At 42.0% G+C, this 10,040-nt stretch overlaps 1 protein-coding gene across 1 annotated transcript; it reads left to right on the forward strand.

Annotated features, from left to right (window-relative positions):
- The first annotated feature begins 3,574 nt into the window (after positions 1–3,574).
- calm2a (calmodulin 2a (phosphorylase kinase, delta)) lies at positions 3,575–6,586 on the forward strand. The gene is made up of 6 exons (XM_061910931.1): positions 3,575–3,715; positions 4,415–4,445; positions 5,332–5,475; positions 5,560–5,666; positions 5,744–5,879; positions 5,955–6,586. The coding sequence occupies exons 1-6, from the start codon at positions 3,713–3,715 to the stop codon at positions 5,981–5,983; spliced, it is 450 nt and encodes a 149-aa protein (XP_061766915.1). The 5' UTR covers positions 3,575–3,712; the 3' UTR covers positions 5,984–6,586.
- The last annotated feature ends 3,454 nt before the right edge of the window (positions 6,587–10,040 follow it).

The following is a 10,040-nucleotide window of genomic DNA, read 5'->3' on the forward strand; positions in this document are numbered from 1 at the left end:
TACCTGGTTAGTTTCTCTTTTAACATGTTCTATCTACACTTCTGTTAAAATGTAATAATCACTTATTCTTATGTTGTTTGATACTTTACATTAGTTTGGGATGATACCACAAATTTAAGTATCAATCTGATACCTGGAAGTTACAGGATCATATTTCCGTCATATTAAAAGTCCTCATGTGTCCAGGGACATATTTCCTAAGTTTATAAACAAAATATCCATTCATAAATCATCCATTTGTAAATAAAAAAACAAAACAAAACGAAAATAGATTTTGTGATGCTAAAAATTACATTATGTAATCGACTATATACGCTCCTTTACTTGGTATAGTTACAGTGGATGTCAGGTGCAGATCCACCCGTGGCATTTGTTTACATTTAGAAACAGCATCATTAGCGGTGAAGCCGGTGAGCTACGGTGTGTAGTGTTGCATGTTTAGCAATTCCACGTCCTGCAGGGATGATACTTGTAAGAAACATACTTTATTTGTCGCCATGGAGGCGAGGATTGGTGATTTAGAAGTAGCTAAAACACCGCAGACAGCGGGTGGACTAGCCACTCGCTAGCTAGCCGTGTCTTAAAGCACCTCTTAAAGGTGGGTGTTTCAGTATTATAACTTCACCTTTATCTTTACTTTTTAAGCCAAAATGTGTCCCTACCTTTTTCTGTCCACACACTGTGTCTGCTTGTAAGTACTCCGTGATTGTGCACTGCCAAACATGCTCGTCTGCTCGTAAACCAGCAATGACACAATGTAACGACGGCGAGGTTGCGAGGGTTGGAGGGGCCGGTACTTTTTAGAGGCAGTATAGTACCGAATATGATTCATTAGTATCGCGGTACTATACTAATACCAGCATACCTTACAACACTACTCTAATGTATTGTTACTCTTACTTAAGTACAATTTTTGGCTGCTCTACCCAACTCAGCGTGTGCACACATACAAAAGCAGTCCAACTGAAGCAACGGACAATTTGCAATCATGTTGTTTTTATAATAGAATATACAGTGCATTCAATGACAGCTAACACTAACTATCCAAATCACGATCATTAGTTAACAACACCTAAAGCTAAAGCACGTACATGTATTACGTACGTACATATGCCCGTAGTTACGACATTACATCCTAGAGCCGTAAAAGGGCGGAATATTACCCTTAAATATACTGGAAACTGTGTCAACATTGCAAACAGCCCCTTTAAACTACAAGACTTTGTACCTTGCTTCGTTGAGTATAGCTGCAAAATAAGTGGCCATGGGGCCAAAAAAAGTTGCGAGAGTCAGCACTTTGACAAAGGTGGTGCCAAACACTATTGAAATTCAAGAAAGCACTCATATCAAAGTACAAAGGTGCCGTCCGCATGGCTCATCACCGTCTTTGCCAACAAGAGTCGAATGTAAAGCTGATGTTAAATGTTCATTTATGCATTTCAGTTCTCATTTAGATTTATTTTGCACGTTTTTTTTTTACAAAATCTAAAGTGGCACTGTTTTACTCTTGTGTTAAACTCCATCACTACTCGCTGAATGCTGTCATTCAGTCTATTCACACGTGCTCCGGTTTATCCGGTTCTTGTGACAGATTTCGGCCTTTGTGCCGTCACCTATTGGCATTGTGTAATCTGCAGGAAAAAAAAAATCCCCTTAAAAAACAATTTAATGCGCTCAAGATTATGCAGGGAAAAGATAAATAGTGCTGAGGCTGCTCAGTTGATCACATGACCGGCAGCATCACCACAGATTGGAAGTGGGAACCACTTCAGTGAATTTGCTTGTTGTGTTACCCAAAGTGATGCAGGGAATGTTACAGGTGTATCCTCTCCCATTGGTCCAGGCTGGAGACAGATGGCCATTGGAAGACTTTAGGAGCGCAGCCAAGCAATCATGTTATCAGATACTGAACTCCCTTACTTACTTACACCAACTGCAGAATAAGAACAGAAAATATGTCGCACACTTGCATGAAGATGCTGGTATGAGAGCAATGGTATTAAAGGCCTACTGAAACCCACTACTAGCCACCACGCAGTCTGATAGTTTATATATCAATGATGAAATATTAACATTGCAACACATGCCAATACGGCCTTTTTAGTTTACTAAATTGCAATTTTAAATTTCCCGGGAGTTTCGTCTTGAAAACGTCACGTAATGATGACGTGTACACGTGAGGTCACGGACTCCTAGGAAATATGAGCGCTGCACACACACAGCTAAAAGTCGTCTGCTTTAACCGCATAATTACACAGTATTTTGTAGATCTGTGTTGGTGAAACTTTTGCAATTTGTTCAATTAATATTGGAGAAGTCAAAGTAAAAAGATGGAGTTGGGAAGCTTTAGTCTTTAGCCACACAAACACACGGTGATTCCTTGTTTAAAATTCCCGGTGGTGAAACTTTACCATGGATCACAGCCGTTTAGTGAACATGGATCCCAACCGAATGTCAACCAGCAGGTTTCGGTGAGAAAATTGTGGTAAAAAGTCGCTTCTTACTGGAGATCAGCTGAGCTTGTGCCGTCCATAAAGCTGCCGTGGACTTCCCTGAGACACTGCGCGTCAAGACACCCGTGGACACACAACTCCGACTATCAGGTACTGTTAAACTCACTAAAACACTAGCAACACAATAGAAAGATGAGGGATTTCCCAGAATTATCCTAGTAAATGTGTCTAAAAACATCTGTATCCATCCCAATGCAATCACCTTTTTTTTTTTCTAGTCCGTCGCTATCAATATCCTCAAACACAAATCTTTCATCCTCGCTCAAATTAATGGGGAAATTGTTGTTTTCTCGGTCCGAATAGCTCTTTTTGTTGGAGGCTCCCATTAAAAACAATGTGAGGATGTGAGGAGCCCTCAACGGGTGACGTCATCTTCTGCGACTTCTGGTAGAGGCAGGGCTTTTCTATTAGTGACTAAAAGTTGCGAACTTTATCGTGGATGTTCTCTACTAAATCCTTTCAGCAAAAATATGGCAATATCGCGAAATGATCAAGTATGACACATAGAAAGGACCTGCTATCCCCGTTTAAATAAGAAAATCTCATTTCAGTAGGCCTTTAAATAATTAAGAAAATTAGAACCTTTGAGGCATATTACATGACCTATTAAATTATGTGTGTTTTTACTTTGAAAATAGTCAATAATTACAATAGCAAAACATTTTCTCCGAAGTTGCCTTTGGGTGGTGTCCATGAGCATAGAAGTCTGCTGAGCCCCTGACAGGACGTCTATGGCTGAAGATGCAGAGCAGCGCAGAGCATGGGAGTGACGCATTGCAGGTACAAACAAACCAATCACAGCGCGCCATTTCTCTCCCTTACTGTTGGCACCCCATCACAGAGCAGCGGAAAGTATTCATACGCGGTAAACTAGACCGCCTTCGATTCAAAGCGTCATTAATCTTATCAGGGTATAAACCACCAGAAAATACACACTAATGTTTTTCTTTATATTTGGCCGAATTATGAACACGTCCTTTGCTTCATGAAATGCCGATTGCGTTATTTAGACGATTGAGAGCACTACGAGACGGCGGAGGGATATTAAAAAGAGGAGGAGTTTAAGATAACGGTTAAAGGCAAGCCCAGTTGTCTGCTCGGTGCTGCGTGCTTACTAGCTGGCAGTGTGGCGACATTACGTGCCAGAGACGGACTGTTAAGGATTTTTGTCGAGAACAAGCACTTACATCTACATCAAAATGGTAAGAGGAAAAAAAAAACGAGCATGCCTTATCAAATTCGATTTGTATGCTATCAGGAATATTTCTTAAATGAGCAGAAAGGAGCCGTCATATCATCGGCGGGGTGCTGAAGAGAATCCTCTGCTAAGGCTGTAATGTTCCCGCAATGCATTGTTGCTCATTCCATTCTCAAACGGAGTCCGCTAAATATGTGAATTGTTTGTCTGTTAATGATAAAAAAGGCTAAAATAACCGCGTCAGTCTTTGGAAGTACTGCGTCATTACAAGGCTTTTATCAGTTAACTGTAACGGACTGTAACTCTCAATTACATTTAAGATGCTGGCTTTTATGGCTGATTGTCGCCTTGCAGCCTTAGACTGATGTTTGGCTTCTTGTTTAAACAGCGTTATGTTCATGTCTAATATATACCGTGTTAAAAGGTTGGCTTGCGAAGGCGAACGTTATTTTGCCGCCAAATTGCAGGTCGACTTTCTAGTGTGTGTGTGTGGCACCAAGTCTTTGAATTTAAAATGCCTTGATTAATGGACGCGAACATTTTTTTTTGTGCGTCATAGTTTGTCATTGTGTCGCCTAGCCAGAATATGACCCCCGTCTTCTGTTCAGCCATTAGAGCCACAATAAAGTCGAAACAAATTATGTGATGAATGTGCTGGTTTTGATCAGCTTTTTAATGTCAATTTTGAATATCCCTTTTCCAGGCCGATCAGCTTACAGAAGAGCAGATTGCTGGTAAGCCACCAAGTGCATTGATATTCTGCTTTCCTCCCATCCTGCTCTCAAAGAGGCCTGCGTTACGGATCCTTGCATCTCATACTGTGGATTTATACACTTGCCTTTTAAGGCATTCTACAAGGCGACCTACTGCTTTTCAAACTGGGAATGAACAAAAGTGGATTGGCTTGCTAACTTCAGAGCATTGATGGATTCCCTCCTGGAATATGTAGCTGCTGCATAAAAATGATGTAATCTGGCAGGACTGTATGTTCCTGTCAAATATAGGAATGCTTTGAAAAAATGTATTCCCAATCTTTAAATGTTAGCGACCTGTTATGTGGTGCAGATAGGCTTTTTTCAGGCCTTGTGGCGAGTTCATTCAAAAGCGTTATTCTAACATTACAGAATTGTTAAATTACCACAAATGTATGGTCTAGACCCTGTGAATTTTTGCTTTTCAGTGTGAAAATATGGCAGGGATTTCAGAAGTTAATTGCAATTTTTTGCGTTTTGCCTATTTAAGCTATTAAACTAATTGCCATGTGTTCTCAACACTTTCTAGTGCCACGAGCAACCATGATGCAGTGTTTTCTACCTGTAGCAGTAGGATGTGCACCTTTTTTTGTTGGGAGGCAACAAATGTTCTGCCTTCATAAAACCGGTTGCTCAAAGGGCAACTAGTTAGCCAAGCTATTGGATAACAACCTGTGCAGGCCACAATATAATGCATGCGTCATCCCTCATCCTTTTCCGAAATACTCCTTAGCGTCTGCCTTTGGGCCATCATTTACTCTGTTTATGTAAAAACATTGCAATTGTAAGTCAAAGCATAATCCTTAATATAGGAAACATAGCGAACATAATTCCATTTCTTTGCCCCTTCTTCCCACTTTGCTATCAGAATTCAAGGAGGCATTTTCACTTTTTGACAAGGATGGAGATGGCACCATCACCACCAAGGAGCTGGGCACGGTCATGCGTTCGCTTGGTCAGAACCCCACAGAGGCAGAATTGCAGGACATGATAAATGAAGTAGACGCCGATGGTTAGTGGCTCCAAAATGTTTAAGTCACTCTCGTAGCAGCCTACACACTTGAAACACCCTTGTTAATTGTTTTCGTTTTTTCAGGCAACGGTACGATAGATTTCCCAGAATTTCTGACCATGATGGCCAGGAAAATGAAGGATACAGACAGTGAGGAGGAGATCAGAGAAGCTTTCCGTGTGTTTGACAAGGTAAAGGCTTAGTGAAACAGCACCGACTTCTCCATGAAACGTCCAAGTTAAAATGTGCTGACTGGTTTAACATTCAGGATGGCAATGGCTATATCAGTGCTGCTGAGCTGCGTCATGTGATGACAAACCTGGGAGAGAAGCTGACTGATGAAGAAGTAGATGAGATGATCAGAGAAGCAGATATTGATGGAGATGGACAGGTCAACTATGAAGGTTGGTATTTTTTTTTAAACTTTATTTCCTTATAGTCAGAATCTCATTATTCTTTCTTACTCCTTACCCCTGCAGAGTTTGTTCAAATGATGACGGCGAAGTGAAGGCCTTGTACAGATTTCGTATATAAATAATTTGCCTTTTTTCTTTGTGTAATTTATCTGTAAAATCTTATTAACCCCCTTCGTCCTTGCCCCTACTGCTGTCCAAAGGAACTGCATGTAAACTGCATAGGCTCTTGTCCCCATGTCCCTTTCTTTTGCTGTCATGGTGTTCGAGTGACGAATGGTCATACAACCAGATGCCTTTGGAGGCCCCTGGGAGCCGGAGTACTGAATCTTCCAGTGTTGTGCACGGGGCCCTCCTTGGCAAGGTGACATTGGAAACCTGTCAGCTGGTTGTCACTTGGCAACACTGTTGGCATGGAAACAATGTAGAGGAGTTAAAACTCTGCATGGACTATGGACAAAGTATATATGGGAAATCTCTCAGCATTGCACTACTGCAAAAAAAACGACACGGGTGTATCTCTTAGGTACTCGTACAAACTCTTTTTGTATCAGCTGTTCTGTATACCAGAAAATGACTAATCTTACCATGCTTTTTAATGTTTTATCACAATTTTTTTATGGCCTCTGGCCATGCCTCAAATAATCCATTCCAAGTTGTATATTTTTTGTTTTCCAATAAAATTTACAATACACGGATTTGGAAATTTGTCTTGTTTTTCAGTTCTAATTGGTCTTTGAGTTTGTATACCCTGTAATTACTATTTTTGTATCGAGTGCAGGGTGCTGTTTTATTTTTTTAGAAAATATTGTCCACTTTGCCTTGTTACTTAGATATTTGAAATTTAAGTTTTCCTTATTTGCCCAAAGCACTGAGGCGCATCAGCCAATGCCTCTTAATGTTAAGATATGCTCACATTTGTTTTCTGGTGTTAACATCAAAGTAACGAGAGGAATGAAACGCTTCTGTTCTAGAAGTGAGAATGTACTACAGTACCCAACATTTAATTAGTATGTGTGGTCTGACTGCACAGGCTGGCTGTTTCCTCATGTCTTCAATATAGTCACTTGGTGCAAGTGATGGAGCAGAAACTGTAAATAAGTTAACTTGTTTCTTTTTATTTTGAAAATAAATTCTGGTTCAGTTTGTTACAGTAGCTTGCAGAAATTCGTTTGATTTGACAAAAATAAAGCACTATTCTGGACCTCTGCTCTGCCTTGTGTGGATTATATGGTTACTGATCAAACATGCAAATTCAAGTGGAAACTTAATTTGACCTGCGTGCAGTTGGCCCCCCAACCTGTTGAAAGTCTTCGTTTGTGTCGGAAATGGTTGTGCTGTTACTGAATATTTTATTATAGGTCAATCAAACTTGTTTTTGAGTGAAGTAAATTTGATTTATATAGCGCTTTTTCTCTAGTGACTCAAAGCGCTTTACATATTGAAACCCAATATCTAAGTTCTGTTTAAACCAGTGTGGGTGGCACTGGGAGTGACTAGGATGGCGGAAACGGGGATTGAACCTGCAACCCTCAAGTTGCTGGCACTGCCGCTCTACGAACCGAGCGGTGGTTATTCTAAAAATAACCCATGAGTTATTTTTTCATAGGTCTTGCAAATGTCAGCTCGCCCCCATATTGCCAAAATCAAGTTGAAATCCCCTAAATTGTTTGTGCTGCATACATTTTTAGTTTTTATTTGCATGTTAACGTGTAATAAAATGGTATTATAAACGGTCCCCATTTATGTCATAAATGTGTTGGCTAAACTTTGACTTACAAAACAATCTTTTAATAACTCAAACGAAAACAGCACAAACAACCATTGCAACTTCCCGCAGGTACACACTAGCCCCTGTATGGTTAAAACTATTGTGTGCCAATTTATGAAACATCTGAAGGTGCTTTTATTGAAAGCATAATTTGACCACACCTCATCGTTTTATAGTTTAAAGATCACACCGGTAACTTTTAATCCATCAGGAAATGTGTTTTAATGACAACCATGTCTTGCTCTGCATGTGCAGCACACCATTGGGCTTTGGCCTGCAATTGTCTCGCTTTCAGTCAAACTCACCAACTAGAGGGGGTCTAAATTTAGCTCTCCACTAACAGGGCCAGCTTGTTGAAAAATTGATTGATAGTGGAGTCGGTGCTATAGTAACGCTCACAGTTTTAATGGTGCTAAGGTGTCACTGGATCTCCAGTCAGCCAAATAGTGAATGGTACTGCAATGAGCACCGTGCAACATACGGACCCAGGAACAAACGCAGCTACAATAGGACAGAGTAACTGGTTGAGCTAATGTTAACTTGTTTGTTTAATGCTAAACTGCACAAGCAAAAGACCTGTTGAAGCGTAGCTGCTGAGGTTGGATGCAACAAAACAATTATTTTAAATCTAATATTCTGACTAAACTTTCTAGTGGTAATATTAATCTGCCCTTTCTGTGAAGACAGGCAAATCTTCCACCCAAGTTAAAGGGGAACTGCACTTTTCTTTATTTTATTTTGCCAAACATTCACAATTCTTATGTGAGTAAACACTTATAATTACAATATTGCTATGTAAATGGAGTATTGTTGGCACATTTTTGGAAGCATTTTAGAGGGATCCATCCATCCCTCGTTTCCCGCTTATCTGAAGTCAGGGGCTGGGGAAGCAGCCTAAGGAGAGAAGCCCAGACTTCCCTCTCCCCAGCTACTTCGCCCAGCTCTTCCCCGGGGATCCCGAGGTGTTCCCAGGATAGCTGGGAGACAGTTTCTCCACTGTGTCCTGGGTCTTCCCTGTGGTCTTCTACCGGTCAGACGTGCCCTAACACCTCCCCAGGAAGACGTCAGGGGGGCATCTGACTCCTCTCGATGTGAAAGACCAGCGGCTTTACTTTGAACTCCTCCCAAATGACAGAGCTTCTTACCCAATCTCTATGGGAGAGACCCACCACCTGATGGAGGAAACTCATTTCGTCTGCCTTGCCTACCGGCTCAGCTCTTTCTTCAACACGACGGATTGATACAGGGTCCACATCAGTGCAGATAGCGCAACGATCCGCCTGTCGATATCATGATCCACTCTTCCCTCACTCGTGAACAACACCCCGAGGTACTTGAACTCTTCTCTCGGGGCATGATATTCTCCCCAACCCGGAGATGGCACTTCACCCTTTTTCCGGGTGAGAACTATGGACTCTGACTTGTGCTGATTTCCATCCCAGTTGTTTCGCACTCCGCTGCAAACTGATCCAGTGAGATCTGAAGATCTTGGCTAGATGAAGCCAGTAACAAAGGACAGCCTTGGCGGAGTCCAACCCTCACTGAAAAAGGCTCCAACATACTGCCAGCAATGCGGACCAAGTTCTGACACTGATCATACAGAGAGCGGACCACCACAATTCGGTGGTCCGATACCCCATACTCTTTGAGCACTCTTCACAGGATTTTCCGAGGGACACGGTCGAATGCCTTCTCTAGGTCCACAAAACACATGTAGACTGGTTGAGAAAATACCCATGCTTCCTCAAGAATCCTGCCAAGAGTATAGAGTTGGTCCACAGTTCCATGACCAGGACAAAAACCACACTAATCCACCGGAATCCGATGTTCGACTACACGTAGCCTCCTCTCCAGTACACCTGATTAGAACTTATCAGGAGGACTGAGGAGTGTGATTCCTTGATAGTTAAAACACACCCTCCGGTTTCACTTTTTAAATACAGGAACCACCCATCTCTGCCTATCCAGAAGCACCGTCCCGATGTCCACGCTATGCTGCAGAGTTTTTTCAACCACGACAGCTCCACCGCATCCCAAGCCTCAATGAACTCCTGGTGGATCTCATTTACTCTGCCCTGCCACCGAGGAGCTTCTTAACTACCTCGGCAACCTCAGCTCCAGAAACAGGAAAGTCAACCCCAGCCCCAGAAATAGGAAAGTCCACCACAGAGTCCCTATGCACAGCTTCCTCATTAGAAGACGTGAAGGTGGGATTGAGGAGGTCTTCGAAGTATTCCTTGCACCGATCCACAACATCCCCATTCGACGTCAGCAGCACACAGTCCCCACTATACAAGGTGTTGACAGTGCACTGCTTTCCCCTCCTGAGGCAGCGGATGGGGGTCCGGAATCGCTTTGAAGCCATCAGGTAGTCGTTCTCC

This window comes from Nerophis ophidion, linkage group LG09, assembly GCF_033978795.1.
Source record: "Nerophis ophidion isolate RoL-2023_Sa linkage group LG09, RoL_Noph_v1.0, whole genome shotgun sequence".
Taxonomy (NCBI): Eukaryota; Metazoa; Chordata; class Actinopteri; order Syngnathiformes; family Syngnathidae; genus Nerophis; species Nerophis ophidion.